This window comes from Elephantulus edwardii, unplaced genomic scaffold, assembly GCF_000299155.1.
Source record: "Elephantulus edwardii isolate Elephantulus edwardi_28Jun2011 unplaced genomic scaffold, EleEdw1.0 scaffold00005, whole genome shotgun sequence".
NCBI classification, from domain to species: Eukaryota; Metazoa; Chordata; class Mammalia; order Macroscelidea; family Macroscelididae; genus Elephantulus; species Elephantulus edwardii.
Genome location: NW_006399755.1, coordinates 21,561,447 through 21,581,904, shown reverse-complemented (window position 1 = coordinate 21,581,904; position 20,458 = coordinate 21,561,447). Strand labels below are relative to the sequence as shown.

General features: G+C 38.2%; 1 protein-coding gene across 1 annotated transcript in view; it reads left to right on the top strand.

Annotated features, from left to right (window-relative positions):
- The window catches only part of IL23R (interleukin 23 receptor), a 126,158-nt gene that overhangs the window by 7,908 nt on the left and 97,792 nt on the right, over positions 1 to 20,458 (top strand). Inside the window, exon 3 of the mRNA XM_006879746.1 lies at positions 15,178 to 15,301. Coding sequence (XP_006879808.1) covers positions 15,178 to 15,301 — 124 coding nt within the window. The remainder of the gene's footprint in view (positions 1 to 15,177; positions 15,302 to 20,458) is intronic.

Sequence of the window (20,458 nt, the reverse complement as noted above, 5' to 3'; positions counted from 1 at the left end):
AATCTACTCTGTGATTTCTAGCTTCTAAAAACCAGAGCATTAGCTATGATTGATGGCACTTAACACCAACACCCCACAGCCCTGGGAACTCTGGTGGCAACAAAATATGGTTCTGCTGCAAATGAAAGTGTGACTTGACTCTGGTGGCTCTAATCTACCAGAACTCTGAGGAGGAAAGATGGGCAGTCTCCACCTGGTAAGATTTATGACCTCAGAAACCTGATGAAGAGTTAATGGGAGTCTGGATCAACTCAACATTAATGGATCTGATTTGGGGTTACCTAGTTCTAATGTTTTCATGGTGTGGTATTCCTATATTTTTCATTCTTCAAAAGAAGTAAAAACTGAAAGTTTTTAATGTAAAATCTTCAAAATGTTATTGTATTCAAAACTTTCAAAATGTTATTGTATTTAAAAAACCACTTTTTAAACACTATTGTGTGCCTTTGGATTGATTACAACTCATAGTGACCCTATATAAAAGAGATCTTCCCATAGAAAATTTTTCAAGCTGTAGTTGTTACAGAAGGATCTGGGTGGCACAGTGGTTAAGCACTTAGCTGCTTACCAGAAAGTTAGCTACTAGGGGTAGAGTGGAGGAAATACAAAGCTGTCTGCTTCTCTTAAAATCACAGCATTGGCAACCTTACCGGGTAGTTAAAAACTGTTCTACACGGTAGTTAGGAGTAAAAATTCACTTAGTGGTCATACGTTGGAAATGCTTACAGGGCAAGATCTCTAGAATCTTTTCTTCTAAGAAATTACTAAGTGGATTTGAACCACCAACCTTTCATTTAGCAGTGAAGTGTGTTTTGGGCCACTGGCTTGGCTCTGCTAGCTTAACAGTAAGGAGTTGTGCTACTTGCTCAAAGACACATACATAGCTTGAATGCACAATCTGTTCAGCAAGAACAAGATAGGCAATCTCCTCCTGTGCAGTTTGCTGCCTTTGAAAACCCTTCTGAAGGTCCAGCTGTGAATCGTTTCTGACTTAATAGTATGTAAAAACAACGAGCCTGGCTGAGTATGGTTTTGGCCTGGCCCAAACCTGGCCAATCTGAAGCCTAACTTAGTCCCCTGATGACAAATCTCATCCCTAACTTAGTACCCTCAGATTTAAATTGTTTAATCTATTTTTCACTTAACTTTTTTTTCTTTTCTCAATCAACATTATAAAACTTGAGCTAATTTTTATTATAAGATTTAGTGAGAAAAATTGTTATAGATCTAGTTTTATGTTCCACTCCTACGTAACTTTGGACAAGTTGCTTAACCGGTCTAAGTCTCAATTTCATGTGTGTAAAACAAGACTGGTTGCAGCAAGTATTTAAGAACTTTTTTGAAAGCAAAATATGCAAAAACTTGACAGGATTCTGACAATCACCTGGATACTAGTCTCACTGCTTTATTTTGAATCACTATGTCTGTTATATAATTACTAATTTTAAAAGTTAGTCTAGATATAAACTAATGCTAAAAATATATACTATACTTAACTAGTCTTCATAATATTCTGAAAATGTTTACATTATGTTACTACTGTATTATAGGCTGGCTTGTGTAATTAAACACTTAATTCTAGATTCTCCTATTTTGAAACATAGTTGAATATATTTGTACTGATTTAAGCAAGAGATCATGTCTCTATGGTAATTTCCGCTTAGAACCATTTTGAGAGAAAGATGGCAGCCTGTAGGTCTTGGCACTGCTCCTTTCCTCCATACATTTGAGAATGAAACCTGAGTTATTAAATCACCTCACCTCACCCTCATTTCAAAACCCAAGAGCCTGATACTTGTATCCATCTCTATCTGTTTCCTTGAGCAGTGTGCCTAGAAAGAGACATTGCCCCACTTTTCTCACTAGTCTTGCAAGCTTTTCAGAAGAGAAAACAGGGAGGAGGGGGTAGAGGTGAGTCAAGGAAGAAAGGTAGGTAAATTTTGAGGTCAAAGAAGAAAGTGGGTAAACACCTGCCTTAAGTGTGTCCTAAATTGTGGGAGGTGAAACCACAGGCAAAGATCTTATTTGTTGCATAAAATCTCCTTAAGTTGTCCACATCCTCAGGAAACATAATCAACCTTCAGAATTTAAATACTAGTTATCCTCTAGTGGGGTGAGGGCACCATATATAACTTCTGTGGAGTGTAAATAGGTGGCTTCCACATTTATAGGGAAAAGCTATTTTTCTTTAAACTTATGCCAGAGCAAGACGGGTAGGAAAAGGATGGACAATCTCCTTTCTGCGATTTATTGCCTATGAAAATCCACTGGATAGTCGGCTATGAGTTGGTTCCAACTCGATGGCACACAGAACAACAGAACAAGGAGGGAATTTGACCGAGTAAGGCCTCTTCTTTGGTTCCGTTTGTGTAACTGATTATGCCTAACGAGGCCCCATGTTTACTAACACTGTTGAGAGTCAGAAAATGGACTTTCCTCCTCTTCTGGATAACATAATAGATGTTCTCTCTTAAGGGCTGGTTAGAAACAGTATCTCTATTTCCGTTTGTTTACTGTCTGAGTTGTAACTGCTTGTGTAGGATTCCAGTTCTGAGTATGAAAATGTAGCTGCCCGGTGAGAATTCACTCAAGTTCCCTATTCAAGCTAAATATGTCCTAGGGTTTTGCATTCTTAGCAAGCAAAACTTCCTATTTTAAGTAGGTCAAGAGAGAGATTTTGAGGGTTTTTGAACCCTCAAAAACTCTCTAGAAATTACATTGCTTTCCTTGGATCTCTTTGATCACAGGATATTTGTCCAGAGAGCTTTATTAGGTCAATTTAGCCTTGCTGTTTTAAACAAAATGTCTTTTTTATACTGGAGACAGATCGTAAAGGACACACAGAGAGGACAAATGAGTCATTGCTTTCCCTAAAAAAGAGATCCAAAGTACTTAAACGACACAATGCTTGTGAAATACAAACCCCGCTTCATAAATTTTCATTTTTTCAGCTTTCATAAATAGCATTGCCAGTCTTTGTTGTTAGTATAAATACGCTTTGGAAAGTTTAATCTATCAAGGCCACAACAATCACTGAAAGACACCATTTAAAAATATTAGTTGTAAAATCAACTACATAGAAAGTTTCAACTTGATAATTTCAGTATCTAAATGTAATCTTTGACCTCTAGTTACAGTGATGAAAGTAGCCTTATTATGCAGTGAAAATCTCTTGAGCAGCCATTTTTAGTGTTACTATTGAGTATTGTGGCTGGCACAATTAGGCTGACGCCTGCACTCTTTTGATAAGAAATTGCTGAGTGATCTTTGCCAGAAACTTTGTTCCTCTCTACATTTTAATTCTTCTCATTATCATCTCATTAAGTGTGTCAATAAATTAATTAGATAAACCTTACTGGATAGTTACTAAGTACCAGTGATGAGCTAGATACTAGAAATGGAGGGAGGAGGTGTCACAGACTTTGCTTCAAGGAGTTCTTAGTAGTAAATTACCCTCGGTTGGATTCTGAATTAATGAGAAACCTGGTCTATGATTATTGAGTATTCCATTAAAAGGAATCCTTGGATGCAAGGATTTTGAAGCTCCATCTCACATACTTTGGGCATGTCACCAGGAGGATATTATGTTTGGAAGGGTACAAGGCCAGTGCAGGAAAGGAAGACCCTGGATGAGAAGGATTGACACAGGGACTGGGGTGGTAGGGATACGTGTGCCTGGGATAGTGAGATTGGCTCAGGATAAGGCAAGGTTCAGAGCCATTGTTCACAGGGTCACTACGAGTTGTAGTCAACTTGATGGCGCATAACAACTACTAAAAGAAAAGGGCTAAGATTAGTAGGAAAGAGCAGAAATTTTAGCCTCCTCCTTTTCTAGTTCAGGAAATTCTTTTGTGTTTGACAGTATAAACAAAAACTCAAACCCATTACTATCAACTCAGTTCCACTCAGGCTGACCCCAAAAGTTCCAGAATAGAGTTTTCTAGAGTGTTTTCTTGGCTATCTTTTTCATGGAAGCACATTTTCAGGCCTTTTTAGCCACAGCACAGCTGAGTGGGTTTGACTCACCATTTAGTTTAGTAATCAAGAGCAAACTATTTGAAACAACCAAGGAGGCAAATTTATATTCTTGACTATTGAATGTCAATTAAATCTTATTTTATGTTTACTCTCGTAATTATACTCTTGGTCCTATCTGTTTATAAGACTACAAGAAGAAATATTATTGTAATATGCATGTGTATCTCTCATCCCATTGCCACTGAATCTGAACGAACTCACAGCTGACCCACCAAGCAGGTTTTCAGGAGGTTGTAAATAGCATAAGAGGAGATTGCTCATCTTTTCCCACTTATAGTCACTGGTGGAGTTGAACCTCCAGAGTCATTATCTTTGTGTTAATTGCACAACTCCCTATGAACTATGGCTAGTGAAAACCACCAGAAATCCCTGCTTATGTATATAGAGTAATCTTTCATAAAGTTAATAACAAGATGTTTGCAGACTTAAGCATTCTGTAATATAGGATGCTCTGAGATAACATAGAGAGCTCTGGTGGCTTAATAGTAAAGAGTTTCACTGCCAACTCAAAGGCGGGCAGTTTGAAACCACCAGAGGCTCTGTGGGGAAGAGATGGGCAGTCTCTTTCCATGTGGTTTACTGGTCTCTGAAAACCTGCTAGAGGGTCAGTTGTGAGTTGGGACATTTCAACAGTACACAACAAAAACAATAATAAGGGATAACATAGCTAAAATACTCGATAGCTGTAATTTGTGATGGCCAAATCAATAGTATACTTCCTCTGAAAAAAGAAAGGGGGGAAATTGATGAGTACCTATCTGTAATCAATGCAGTCAGCATTCAAGATGATTTAAATTTATGTTTCCACATTTAACCTCCTGTCTTTGGGAGCAGGAGTGGCATCCACTTCCTAAACAACAAGCCTCTGGAAACTCTATGAACTTTGATAAATGCCGATAGTTGTAGAAAGGCTTCAGGCCTTTTATTCATAGGGTTGCTATGAGTCGTGCTTGACTCAACAGCACTTAACAACAACAACAACAACAATGATATCTAGTGCTGCTGTAACAGATATACCACAAGGGGGTAGGTTTAACAAACTGAAGTTTATTTTCTCAAACTGGGAGATAGTTGTTGTCTACTGTCAAGTAAATTTTGATTCCTAGCAACTCCATGTACAACAGAACTAAATGGGACCAATTGATTGCCAGTCTTAAAATCACTGCTGTGCTACAATGGTTGTGGTTCAACAGTAAAAGAGAAGATTTAACTCCCCAGGAAGGGGAAAGGAGGAAGGGATAGAAAAGAGGGAAGTGTGACAATCCTTAATATAGGAGAGTTTAGTGGGCAAATAGGATATGAAGGAATAGGAAAAATTCAATGGAGACTTGAAGAGACAGCTCAATAATAGGCACAGATCAACAGTAATTGAATGAAATACATTGCCTAGCAATGATTTTATTAAATATAATGTAAATGAAAGATTGTATGAAATAAACATGAATGAAACATGATGTAAATTAATTATTGCATGCCAAGCAATAATAAAGAATATAAAGTTCCCCCCCCCAGTTAATGATTTAATGCCTGTCCATAGGGAAATAGATAAGGATGCTTTGATACAGTCATATGATAAAGCACAATGAAACCTATGAGAGTTGGTTTTTCTAGGCTTTCCTCTTCTGACAGGCTGCAGTCTCACCACTTCTGTCTCAACTATTAGTGGAAAATACTTGTATTTTCCATCTCAGACAGGTTTCTGCCTTACACAGGTTCTAGCTTTCACAGGTTTTACTAAGAAAACTCATAAGTGGTTTTTGGGGTGTATCTGAAAAGTTTTCCTTCAGGGATGTGGTTTTCAAAATTTTTTTTATCTCAGGATCCATTTAAAGAGCCAGTTGCCATGGAGTCAATCCTGACTTGTGACAACCCCTGCGTATCAGAATAGAGCTGTGTGCCACAGTGTTTGCAATGGCTGATTTTCCAAAAGTATATTGCCAGCCTTTCTTCTGAGGTGCCTTTTCTCTGGTAGACTCAGATTTCCAGTCTTGGGCTTAATAGTCAAGCATGTTGTGCTTACCACTCAGAGACGGCCCAAATCCCTTTACTCTGTAAAAATCAAAATTATTCAATAGCTTCTCTTTATGTGGGCTTTATTGATATTCATGGTGTTAGAAATTAAAATGGAGACATTTAAAAAGTACCAATTCATTTAAAAATAACACTGCTTAACCCATTTCATGTTTAAATATAAAATCTCTACTGTGTTTCAGCCCATTTCTGCAGTCACTGTGTCAACCATCTATCTCAATGAAGGTCTTCCTTTCTCTCCTTTGCTGAGCCTCTGCCTTTCCAAGCATAATGTCTTTTTCTGAGGACTAATTACATGCAAAAATAGGTGAGACTAGTTCTTGCCATCTTGCTTCCAAGGAGCACTCTGACAACACTGCTTCTATACCAAGTTTCTTTTAACTCTCAGTGGTGTACTAAATATATAAAGAGTCAACACCACAATTCAAAGGCATCAATTCTTCTTCGTTCTTCCTAATTCATTGCCTAATTTTCACATTCATTTCTGTAGTCTTCAATATAGATTGTAGCTCAATATCAAGAAAAGCAAAGATTTTCAACACTAGGCCAATTGGCAGCTTCATGATAGATGGAGAAGAAATTGAGATTATTGATGACTGAAACTTGCTTGGTTTTACAATCAACACTCTTGGTATGAGCAGCCAGGAAATTAAAAGACAAATTGCATTGGGAAAGTCAGCTGTCAGGGACCTCTCTAGAGTAAAGAAAAGAAATGATGTCAGTCTGGAGACTAACGTGTACCTGATACAGGCCAGGGTCTTTGCAATTACTTGCTATGCATCTGAGAGCTGGACAATAACTTAAGATGATAGAAGAAGGATTGATGCTTTTGAGTTGTCGTGCTAGAGAAGAGTGTTGAACGTACCATGGACTGCCAGGAGAACAAACAGATCTGTCCTTGAGAAAGTGAACCAGGCTGTTCCCTGGAGGCAAGGATTTTGAAACTCTGTCTCAAGTACTTTGGGTACATGGCCAGGAGGGAAAAGCCGTTGGAGAGGAATATCATGCTTGGAAGGGTCAAGGGACAGCAAGGAAGGGAAGACTCAGGATGAGATGGATTGATTCAGTGACTGGAGAAATGGGATAAGGTGTGTTGGGGATGACGGAGATTGGCTCAGGATAGGGCAGGATTCAGAGCTAATGTACATAGGGTCACTATGAGTCACAGGCAACTTGATGGCGCATAACAACAACAACATGAAACAATTGAAAAAGTCATGGTTTAGCTCTGGTGACTTGGTGGTTCTGGAGCCGTGTTGTCAGTTCAAAGGCAAATGGTTTGCACCAATAGCTTCCTGGGAGAAAGATGGTTAGTCTCCTTCCATGTGTTTACAACCTCTGAAAACTTGCTGAAGGTTCAGCTGCAAGTTTGGCTCCAACAGCACAATAAGTTGTTGACAGTTCTTAATTTAAGGGGGCAGCTCTAGGGGCAGACCACTTCTCTATTGGTTCTGAAGGATGATTCTTATCTTTCCCAAGTTTCTGCTACTGGAGCATCTTCATGTGACTTGTACTTGCCTTACACTTTCTTTGCTTGCTGTTGCTGTTGTTGCTGTGTATGTTTGAGTTGGAACCAACCCATAGCTGACCCTCCAGTGGGTTTTCAGAAGCAGTTTATTGCACAAGAGAAGATTTGAGAAGATTTCTCATCTTTCTCCTGCAGAGCATCTGGTGGATTTGAACCACATGCCTTTGGGATTGTTGTGCAGTTCCTTACCACTAGGTCACCAGTGCTCCCTACATGCTTAATATCTTTTACATCTCAAAAGAGTTTTGAATCAAGATACCTTTAGATTAATCCTGTTTTGTTGACATAACAAAGACAATCCACTCCCAGATGAGATTACAAGTACAGCCATACTGTTAGGTGCCCTTGGGTCAATTATGACTCAAAGCAACTCTGTGAACAGATCAAAAACTTGTCCTAATCTGTACCATCCTCACAGTTTCTGCCACTCTTGAGTCCAGTGTGAGTCACTGTGATACTCCATCTCATTGAAGATTTTCCTCTTTCTCATACCCTCTATTTTTCCCAGCCTTGAGTCCTTTTTCCAAGGACAGGGACCTCCTGAAAGCATGCCCAAAGTATGTGAGAAATGACATCATCCTTATCTTTAATCAGCACCGTGGTTATATTTCCCTCAAGACAAATTTGTTTGTTCTTCTGGCAGTCCATGAGATGTTCAACACTTCACCAACACCACAAATCAAAGGCATGACTTTGATCTTCTATACTGTGAATGTTGTCCCACATTCTCATGAGTATGAAGCAGTTGGAAACACCATGTGTTGGGTTGGGTACACCTTAGTCTTTCAACTGACATTGTTACTCTTTAGCCTTTTAAAGAGATCCTTGTCAGCAGATTTTTCCCCCATAGTGCAGCATGTGTTTTGATTTTCTGACTGCTACTGTTGATAGTCTATCCAAATAAAATAAAGTCATTGACAACATCAGTCTGTTTCTTGTGAATTGTGATGTAATCTACTGGTCTTGCTTTTCCCCTTTGTAATTCAATTCTATGATTCATCAAAAAAACCAAAGCCCACTGCTGTCCAATCAATATCAATTGGTAGAGAATGGAATGTTATAATGTATTTAAAGTAGGATTTTGGGTTTTTTGTGTTTTGTTTACTAAAGGTAGTTTTATTGCTTAGAAAAAAATTTCTTAATTGTATGACCAAATTACATTCAATGTGCAAAGTGAAAAAAAAATGCTGGTAGGTGCGGTTAATCTAGTACAAACCATAGCAACTCTATGAACAACAGTTCTGTACCCTGTCCTTTCCTGAGCCATTCTCACCATCTCTGATATACTTGAGACCATTACTGCCGTCACTGTGTCAATCTATTTAGTTGAAGGTGTTCCTCTTTCACTGACAGCCCCCCTCCATCTTTCCAAGCATGATGTCCTTTCACCAGGAATAGCCTCTCACAGCTACATACCAATAGTATGTCAGACAAAGCTTTGTTATCTTGGTGTCCAGGGAGAAACTCTGGCGATACTTTCTCCAAGACATCTCTATTTGTTCTTTCATCATTCTTATCCATTGTCCATCTCTCAGATGCGTAGGAAGTGATTGAAAAGACAACGACCTGGCTAAGGTGTACCTTAGTCCTCAAACTTATTATCATTGCTCTTTAATAATTTGAAGCTGTCTCTGACTGCAGACTTTCCCAGTGCAATATGTCTCCTGATGTTCTGACTGCTGGTACCAAGGGTGTGGATTGCAGATCCAATAAGATGTAATCGACAGTTCCAATCATTTTTCCATCTATCCTGATGTTGCCTGCTGGTTCAGTGGTGAGGATTTTTGTTTGCTTGATGTTGGGATGCAATCCATACTGAAGGCTGTATTTTTTGATCTTCTGTAGCAAGCACTTCAAATCCTCCTCACTTTCAGCAAGCAAGGTTGTGTCATCTGCATAATAAAGGTTATTGATGAGTCTTCCTTTGATCCTGATGTCACATTCTTCTTCATAGAATCCAGATTCTCATATAAATTGCTCAGCATGCTGACTGAAGTATGTATGGAGAGATAATACAACTCAGGAATACAACTGTCTCAATTTTAAACCATGTAGTGTACCCTGTTCACACAAAAGCATCTTGGTCTAGGTATAGATTGTACAAGCAAACTTAAGTGTTCTGGGATTCTCATTCTTCTCAATGTAGCCATAATTAATTATGATCCACATAACCAAATGCCTTTGTACAGTCAATAAAGCACAGACAATCTCCTAGTTTTGTTTGCTTTCAGCCAGGATCCATCTGACATAAACAATGATATCTGTGGTGCTATGAGTTCTAAATTCAGCTTGAACTTCTGGCAGTTCTCTATGTACTGTTCTCACAATTTTTTTTTCAGGGGGAGAGCCAGAGGGGAGTCAAAAGGTTATAATCCACATTAATAACAGAATACAGTCAAGATAGCTCCCAAAATATGCACACAGGCATCTCAGCCTTGAGCCTTGTGGTTTTCTGTCCAGCATTTCCAAGTTCTTGATCCTGCCAATATTGGTTCTTTCCACCCTGATATCCCATCTCACATGAGGTCTCCAGTTCTGCCATAGGTGTTGCTGCTGTGGGTGTAACTGGAGCACAAAGGACATCCTACATTGTCTTGTTTCTCTTCAGTGGTGTGAGAGAAGATCTGTCTGTCTTTCCTGCTGTCTTGCTCCTATTTTAGCCATTTTAAAAAATAAACTTCAGCACTATTTTGCTCACATGTTATATTAATTATATTGTTTGATAATTTCCAAATTCTGTTGGAATACATTTCTTGGAAATGGGAACAAATATAAATCTCTTCTAGCCGCTCAACCAGGTAGCTGTCCTCCAAATTCCTGGCATAGATTTGATTAAAAAAAAAGGCTAGCTCAAAAGTGAATCTCAATAACACTCATAAATCCTACCAATAACATTATTAGACTTTAATAATTAAGGTCTGGCATTCAACTATCAGTCTTTCTCACTCTTCCTCACTTGCTCTCTCTTGAGACTAGAATAATATTTGGTGACCTGCTCTTTTCCCTCATTGTATGTGATTTTTTTAAAATGATTTTTTAAGTTTATTTTTATTATTATTAATTTTAATGAAAATTTACAGAGACTTTGGATTTTCATTCATTCATTGTTGCACTTTTCTCCCTGCCCACCCCTCCCCGCAAGTACACGCTTTGAAAAATAAAGGAAAAATTCTTTAATTGTTATATAATCCCTCCCCCCAGGTCCATTCCACTATGCAGCCTTTGTTCTGGACTCCTGTCATGACAATAATACCTAATCACATATCCCTTTTAAACAGTTTACTCCCTCATCTGTTTCAATGCAGTATACAATATTTATCCCATCTTTCTGAGTCTCCCCCCAACCCTGATGGCAGCCCTGTTTTACAACAGTGGCACTATGCAGTATTTGTCCTTTTGTGCTGAGATATTTCACTCAGCATAATGTCCTCCAGGATCACCCATTTTGAAAATATTTCATGAGTTCCTTGTTTTTTGATGCAGCGTAGTATTCCATCATGTGAATATACCACAGCTTCTCTATCCATTCGTTTGTTGATGGCCACTTAGGTTGTTTCCAATGTCTTGCTATTGTGAACAAAGCCATGATAAACATGAGTGTGCATATATCTGCTGGGTGGCAGTGATGGTCTCTTTGGTGGAATTGCTGGGCCAAAGGTATCTCTATTTGCAACTTTTTGAGAAAACGCCACACTACCTCCCACATTGGTTGCACCATTTTACACTCCCACCAACAGTGAATAAGGGTTCCAGGTTCTTCACAATCTCGCCAGCATTTGTTGCTTACTGTTCTGTTAAATTTTGCTATTCTGACTGGGGTGAGATGATATCTCATAATTGTTTTGAGTATGTAATTTTTTAAAATTAATTTGACCTAGCTCTCTTGATGTTATTGTTCTTGTGTGCTTTTGAGTCAAACGAGACTCATAATGACCCTGTGAACAACAGTGCCTTATCCTGTGCCATCCTTAACATCTTTGCCATACTTGAGCTCGTTGTTCTAGTCACTGTATCTGCTCATCTTGTATCTTCCTTTCTTATGCTGACCTTCAGTCTTTCCAAGCATCATGTCCTTTTCCAAGGACTGGCCCTTCCCAAAAACATGCCTAAACTATATGAGATGAAGTTTCACTATCTTTACCTGGAAGAAGCACAGCGGTTGCATGCTTCTCAAGATATATTTATTACTTCTTTTAGCAATCCATGGGATATTCAGTACTGTTCTCCAGAACCTCAACTCAAAGACATCAATTTTTCTTCTGCCATTCTTAGTTATTGTTCAACTTTCAAATTTATAACAAGTAATTAAACTGATCCTAGTTAGGATCAAATGCACCTTAAGATCAGTACTTTTTAGGACATTATTTTTTTCCTACTGCATTAAATTTTGTTGCATTTTATGACTGTAACATAGTTTATTGAGTCATTTTTAGACAGTTATATTGTTCTTTTTATTATTTTATAATTTGTTATTGTGGTTTTAACAAAATTTTACAGAAAAGTTGGATTTTCTTTCATTCGTTGTTGCACATTTTCCTCCTTACCTCCCACTTCACTTTATTGTTAAAAAAATTAATTCATTGTTGCATGATTTCTTCCTTTCTCCCACCCTTCTACCAGTTTACTTTGCAAACTCTCATTCTGGACTGTTGTCATACAAATAATTCCTGATCATATATTTCTTTTAAACAGTTCTTCCCTTCATTTGTTCCAGTGGAGTGTTTATTACTTACTCCCTCTTTTCATAATTTCCTCCCCAACTCCCATATCAGTCCTGTTTTATAACAGTGGCGTGATTGAGGTATTTCACTTAGCTTAATGTCCTCCAGGGTCACCCATGTTGTGTAATATTTTATGAGTTCTTTGTTTTTCACTGCTACATAGTATTTTGTTGTGTGAATATACCATAGTTTTCTGTCTATTCATTTTTTGATGGGCACTTGGATTGCTTCCATATTTTTGTATTGTGAATTATGCAGCAATAAACATGATTGTGGATATACCTGTTTGTGTGGCACCTCTAGTTTCTTTTGGGTATATTCCTTGTAGTGAATAGTATTTCTATTTCCAACTCAAACTGCCTTCCATAGTAGTTGCACCATTTTATACTCCCACCAACAGTGACTAAGTGTTTCAATTTCTCCACAATCTCACCAACACTTGTTATTTGCTGCTCTGTTGAACTTTGCTATTGTTACTGAGGTAAAATGATATCTCATAATTGTTTTTCGGTTGTTCTTTTTGATTAAATAACACTTTAAGGGATATATCCTTTTATTCAAAGATCTTTGTGTGTCTAGGACTATTTAATTGGAGTAAATTATCAGATAAAGAATTGCATTGGTACAAGATACTTCAACATTTGATTGTAATTTTTTTTCCAAAAAATATCAAACATCTTAGAATCATTGTCTAGTCAAATCCAACTAATAACCAACTCCCTGTTAAGTTTCTGAATCTGTAAATCACAAGGGGAGGAGACTCCCTGTCTTTCTTCCTCGGGACCCTGATGCGTTCCAACTACAGGGCTTGAGCAGACTCTGGGTTAGAATCACAACTCCCTAAAGACCACACGCTCTCCATAAAGGACGTACATATTCTCACTCCTATGAGATTACCCCAAGTACACTCCAACGTTGCATATTGCCATTTTTCAAAAGCCCTTCCAGTTTGATAGGCTGAAATATCATTTATCGTTGTTTTAATATGCAATGAGGATATGTTTTGCTCTTACAATGATTTCTTATTTACAAGTAATAGTCCCAGCACTAGACTTGAGGAGACATGCAGGAGTAGTTTTGCATTTAAGATAAATTAATGAGTATACTTCCAGTGTATAAATGGCTTTTAAAAAATTATTCTTTAATAACTCATTCTTCTATGTACCTTTTTGCTCTCTCTGCACTCAAGTTTCCAGGCAGCCTTGCACATGCAGGGGCAAGCTGCGACAGACATGCCTGAACAGTGAGGTTATGATAAACATTCACTCTTTCCATATTTCTTTTTGGTCTTGATTAGTTAGTACTGGATCATATACTGAAAGTTCCAGGTGCTGAAGTTTCAGAGGTACCAAAGGTTCCACTTTTTCCATCTCTTGAGCTTTGTTTTCCCTTGTGTTGGCTGCATTCTTAAATAGACTGTTTAAGTAGGACAGAAATACGATCAGCGGCAACTCACTGCTCACATTACTTAAAGAAAGAGAAGAAGAATCACTTTTCCAATTAAAAACCTCCACCACCATCTAGTTGATTCTGATTCACAGAGACCCTCCACTGGGGTCCTTTGGATTTTGAGGCTGTAACACTTTACAGAAGGAAACTGCCCATCTTTCTCCTGAGGAGCAGCTAGTAGATTTGAACTGCAAGAGGATATGGACTACACTAGGAAAACCTCCTTGAAAGATTCTAGCAGATGAAATACATTCCCCATATGGTCACATGCCATTCCAGAGAACTAGAGGGGCAAGAAGAGATTTTCTTGACATAGAATCCTATGATCACAGAACGTTTTAAACATATATGCTAGAAGGTGAAATTACCAGAGAAATAAAGAAGGTGTAAAAAACCATTTCATGGGAGCCCAAAGGCAAAACAGTTTCAAGGAGGAAGTGACTAAAAGAACAAATGTTCTAGAGGTCAAGCTCAGTGAAAACTGAAAAGAGATCATAGGACTAGAAAGTCATGAAAGATTTGGTGATTGTGGGTTGGCAGGATTGTGGGGGCAGAATACTGGCTGTTTCAAACTCAAGAATAAATGGTAAAGTAAGAAGCAGACAAGGACAATGAATTCTTAAAAATGTAACTACTAAGAAAAAGAGCAAGACACAGTGGTAGTTAGTCTGACAGGAGACAGAAATTGAGGTTTGAAGAGATGTGGTTTGTCATAGTTCGGTTGTGAGGAACTTGATTATATCAGTATCCCCAAAGAAATAAAAAATATAGTCATGTGAAAAAAAGGATATAGTATTCCCTAGCAAAGTTTTCTGCAAGGTTAAGGGGTACAGAAGGAAATGGGTGGTGAGGTGTCAACTAGCCTGACCTCCCAAATACATTGTTGTCATGAATTATCATCAAGTTGTTTCAGATCACAGTGCTTTTATGGATAATGTTGTCTATAAAATATACTTTAGGTATAACGTGTAACACTGCCTACTCCTATACTATATTGTATTGACTTTTGGGTGGTTCACGTTCATAGCTGCCATTAGCACATGCCTACCAAACTAAAGAATTCCTTTTTTAGCACTTTATCAGAAAATGTTCTATTGTGATGTATAGGGGTTTTTCTAACTAATTTCGAGAAGTAGATTGTCAGACCTTTTTTCTTATTCTGTCCTAGTCTGTAAGTTCTGCTGAAACTTGTCCACCATGAGTGCTTCTGTTGGTATTTTAAATACTGATGGCTCAGCTCCTAGCATTACAACAACATATAAACCACCTCAGTACAACAGTGACAAATAGGTAGTAGCTTCCAAACGTACTGGCAGTTTATCACCTATGTTGTAAAGCTTTTTATGGATTTTGTTGTTGTTGTTTTGCCTGATTTTGTTGTGACGTCTAAAGGATGCGTTTTTATTGCAGATCCACCAGATGTTCCTACCAATGTAATCTGTGTCATACATGAATATTCAGGCAACGTGACTTGTACCTGGAAGAGTGGGAAGCTCACCTATCTAGACACAAATTACACGGTGCATATGAAGAGGTAGGCTGTTTTAATCAGTTTAACATAAGCAATTGCATTTTAGGCCAGTCAATGTTCTATATCAAGCATAGGTCCAAGAACGCAGATTTAAGACAAAAGGTGTTCCTGAACTATCTCCAACTTCCATATTATAATCAGTGAAACTACCAATATCCTATTCTAAAAAAATATTTTATTCTGGTTTACTTACAAAGTTCATATACATTAGTTTTTCACACCAGATCTTTCACATATCTATTACCTACCCCTCTCTCTACCCATCAAATGGTGTGATGACCCTACCCATGCCCATTCTCACCCCTCTGCTACCACCATCACTCTTTCGGGGATACACATTTTATTAGTTATCTATTTCTATAATAATGGTCTCATACAGTATTTGTCCTTATGCAACCACTCAGGAAGGCAGTTTGGCATGTCTTCAAAAAGCTGAACATAGAAATTCCATATCACCCATCTATTCCATTGTTTGGAATATACCCCAAGAAAATTACAACTGAGTCATGAATGGAAATTTGTATGTCAATGTTTATAACAACTTTATTCACCATTGCAAGAACATGGAAACAACCCTAATGGCTACAATAGAATGGATTGTGTGTGGTGCATTCACACAACAGAATACTATCCTGTAGCACGCAAGAGCAATGATTTTTAAAATCACTACCTAATCTGGGAGGGACTGGAAAGCATTATTCTAAATGAACCACCAACACTGCATTCTATATTATTCTTATCTTTCTTTGCATTGGTGGAGTCCCTGAAAGGTGCAACGAATTAAGAACATAACTCCTAACTATAAGGTTATATGCTGGTAGTTAGTTCTCTCGTTCATTCAACACTAGGATATAAACATAATGAAAGTTAGCATTATTGTTTGTTTTGTTTACTGCTGCATTTACTCTTGGAATGGGATCTTGCACATAATAAATCCTGTGTGAATGTTTGTTGGATAATTATTCTAACTGATAAGTAAAATTAGACATATCCTATATTGTTTTCTCTACAATTAATTCCAGCACTAGTCATTGTTCTTGGAAGCAGGAGTAGCATCCACTTCCTAAACAACATGCCTCTGGAAACTCTATGAACTTTGATAAATGATGATAGTTATAGAAAGGCTTCAGGCCTTTTGTTCTTAGGATAGTTATGAGTTGTGCTAGACTTGACAGCAATCAACAACAACAACAGTCACTGTCCATTTGATTCTGATTCTTGGCAACTCCTTTGTGTGTCAGAGTAAAACACACTCAGTTCAAATCCACTCGCTACTCCTAGGGAGAAAGGCAAGCAGTCTCCTCTTGCGTAATTGACAGGCTCTGAAAACATGGGCAGGATCAGCTACAAGTTAACGCTGACTTGATGGTATGGACAGGTTATTATTATGGAATTTTTTTAAAAAAATATATATATCTTCAGACCTTTTTTAAAGTCACTTCCAGGTGGATTTAAATCGCTAACCTTTTCATTAATAGCCAGTTGCATTAATCTTTTTGTACCACCCACGAACTTACAAATTACATATAATTTAAAAATTGAGGGTTTTTTTTCTTTATCTTTCCTGAAATACAGTTGTAAGTGATCACCAAGTTCAGGCTGACTTAGCACAAAGTATGAACTGATGGATTCCAGGTTAATGACGTTTTTAAAAAAACAGAAAAATGCAAAGATAGCATAAAAATGGATGCTATAATCTGATAAATTAAAAGCATGATTAAATAAGCATGGACAAATGAATGGGAAATAAATTCCAACCCATCTAAAAGTTCTGGAGAAGAATATGAAATATACCATGAACTGCTGGAAGAACAAATAGGTTCATCCCAGAGAGGGTGAAACCAGGCTGCTCCTTGGGGGCAAGGATTCTGAAGCTCTGTCTGATATACTCTGCGCATGTTGCAAGGAGGGAACAGTTCTTGGTGAAAGCCATCATGCTTGAGAGGGTGGAGGGACAACGTAAGAGAGGAAGACCCTCGATGAGATGTATGGACTGTGGTAATGGGGTAGGTGTGTCAAGACAATAAGTTTGGCACACGCTAGAGCAGGGTTCAGAGCTGCTGTATATAGGGTCTCTATGAGTTGCAAGTGACTCAATGACACATAACAACAACAGGGAATTAAAAGTATATTCATGAGTTTAATAAAGGCAATTTTTCAAACTATTAAAAATATCTCAAGCCCCACTCCTGTTGTGAAAGAGTTGACTTACAAGAATGAATTTTGTGATTGACATAACAGGAAGTTCTTCTAGATCCACTGTTACTAGGGTATTTTTCACATTGGCTGCTAAGTAGAGCTTAACATTTGCAAGGTTTCATTTCCAACTCCTGTGGTTCTACTTTCCAGTAAAATCACATATAGAGAGAGGTGATTTTACTTCAGTCCACCCACTTGTTTCACTGGTGGCAGTGAGGTGCTCTTCCCTCATGGCAGCGAAAGAGCCAGCAGGGACTTCCTTCTGTTTTGGGGTTGAAGTTTCAAAGCAAAGGAGTTGTATTGATTCAAGAGCATCTCCTTTTTTTCTCTGTAGCACCCTTGGGTGACCACTTTAAACAGAGCTGCATGACCATTCACATACTCTTCTTTACTCCTCTGTATTTTTCTGTGCACATGCATTGTGATAAGAAATGAAATGGTCCTCTGTTAATAAATACCTACCAACTGTGGTCCACCTCCCTTCATGTGCTTGATATTTATCTTAAAAATACTAGTAGATTCTATCACAGTGCCTTCTACCCAATAAATACTACTGATGGGAAAAGAATAAATGATGACCCTTCATTCTGTTCCATTAAAGTCAATTTATATTTCACATTTAGTATCTTCTAGGCAGAGTTACTAGGTGGTGCAAGTGGTTAACATTCTAACTAAAAGGGTTCAAGTTAGAAGCAGCACAAAGAAGAAGAGACTTCACCATTAGCCAATAAACTCCCATGGAGCACAGCTCTACTCTGACATACATAGAATCGTTATGAATTGTAACTGGCTTGATAGCAAATGTGTTTTAGTGACTTCCTCTCATGATTAAGTTATAACCCCTAAATAAATGCTGTAAATCCTATGGACTTGACAACCACATACAAAATTCCTCTCAACTGAGCCAATAAGCAACAATATAAAAAATGGGAAAAAGAATGAAATTGTCGAGGATTTCATTTCACTTGGATCCACAATCAATACCTATGGAAACAGCAATCAAGAAACCACGTAACCTATTACATTGTGTAAATCTGCTGCCAAGGATCTGTTTAAAGCACTAAAGAACAAAGATGTAACTTTAAAGACTAAGGTGCACCAGACTCAACAGCAATTTTCCATTTTCAATAGTTTTGTATGCACATTAAAGCTAGACAATGAATACAGAAGACTGGAAAGAATGGATATCTTTGAACTGAGGTAATGGAAAAGAATATGGATACCATGGGTTGCCAGAAGAACAAACTGTCTTGAAGTAAGTGTGGCCAGACTATTTCTTAGACACAAAGATGCTGAAACTTCATCTTATGTGCTTTGGGCATGTTATCAGGATGAGCCCGTTCCTGGAGAAAGTTATCATCTATGAAAAGTTGGAGGGCCAGTGTAAGAAAAAAAGACCCTCAGTAAGATGGATTGACCCAGGGACAGGAACAACAGATTTCAGCAGAGATTGTGAAGATGGCCAAAGATTGGACAGGTTGCATTCTATTGTATTATATAGGATTTCCATGAACTTACTTGACAACACCTGAGAACAATAGCAACATGTTGTTAGATGCCATCAAGTCAAGTAGGACTCGTAGAAACCTTGTTGTTAAGTATCGTCGAGTTGCAGGAGACTCATAGCGATCCTATGAAGGAGAGTCCTTCAATGCTTGGGTGCCTTTCATCCTCTCTCCAGGTTCATAGGTTTTTCCGGAGGCAAGCTATTATGGAAGTGGATGCCACTCTTCCTTCCAAGCTTGTTTTAATTGGGGAGCTCCACCCCACTCTCTGTCCGCATAGGGTAGCCAACCATTAATGCATTTGACACATCAGTGTCACAGTGTTCAGCCTCACAGCAACCACAAGTGACCGCGGTATGGCAACTTGTACAGCAGGGCTGTACGACCTAGAGTGGACAGAAAGCAATGCTACCAAGCCAAAGGTGGGTGACTTTTAATCCACGGCCCTTGGGCCTGTCTTTCATTGTTTTTGTTCAGACATTCCTCTAGGTAGAAACCTTATGGACAATCAATCTGAACTCTATCCTATCCTATGCCATCTCCATTTCTGATATATCGAGTCCATTGCTGTAGTTATTGTGCTATTCCATCTGGTTGAGGGTCTTCTTCTCTTTCGCCAATCCTCTACCTTTATAAGCATGACGTCCTTCTCCAAGGACTAGCCTTTTTTAACAACATGCCCTGAGTATATGAGATGAAGCTTTGTCATCTTTGCTTCCAAGAAACACTCTGCTTGTACTTTATTTAAGACATATTTGTTTGTTCTTTTGGCAGTCTGTGGGATATTCAATACTTTTCTCCAACACCCCAACTTAAAGACATCAATTCTTCGGTGATCCTTGTTCATTGTTTAGTTCTAACATGCATAGTAAGTGACTGAAAAGACCATGGCCTGAATCTGGCACACCTTAGTCCTCAAATTGATGTTCTCTCTCTTCAGTAATTTGGAGAGTTTATGATTACAGACTTTCCTAATGTAATACATCTCCTGACCTCCTGACTACTGGTACCAAGTATACGGATTGTGGATCCAAGGGAGATGAAATTGTAGATAATTTTAATATTTTCCCCATTCATCATGTTGTTGTCTATTGGTCCAGTGGAATATTTTTGTTAATGTTGAGATATAATCCATTTGAAGGCCATCTTCTTTGATCTTCTGCAATGAGCACTTCAAGTCCTCAATTTCAGCAAGTAAAGTGGTGCCATCTACATAGCACAATATATTGATAAGTCTTCCTTGAATCTTGATGACACATTCATCTTTACAGAGTCCAGCTTCTCAAGTGATTGCTCAGCATACAGATTGAACATGTATATAGAGAAGATAGAACTCTGACAGAAATCTTTCCAGATCTTTGTTGGAGAGGATTGGGAAGGAGGAGGAGGCCCCTGGCCTGCGCATATCGTCTAACTCCGGATAAGTGCAAGCCTATCTGGCATATATTAGCCCTTA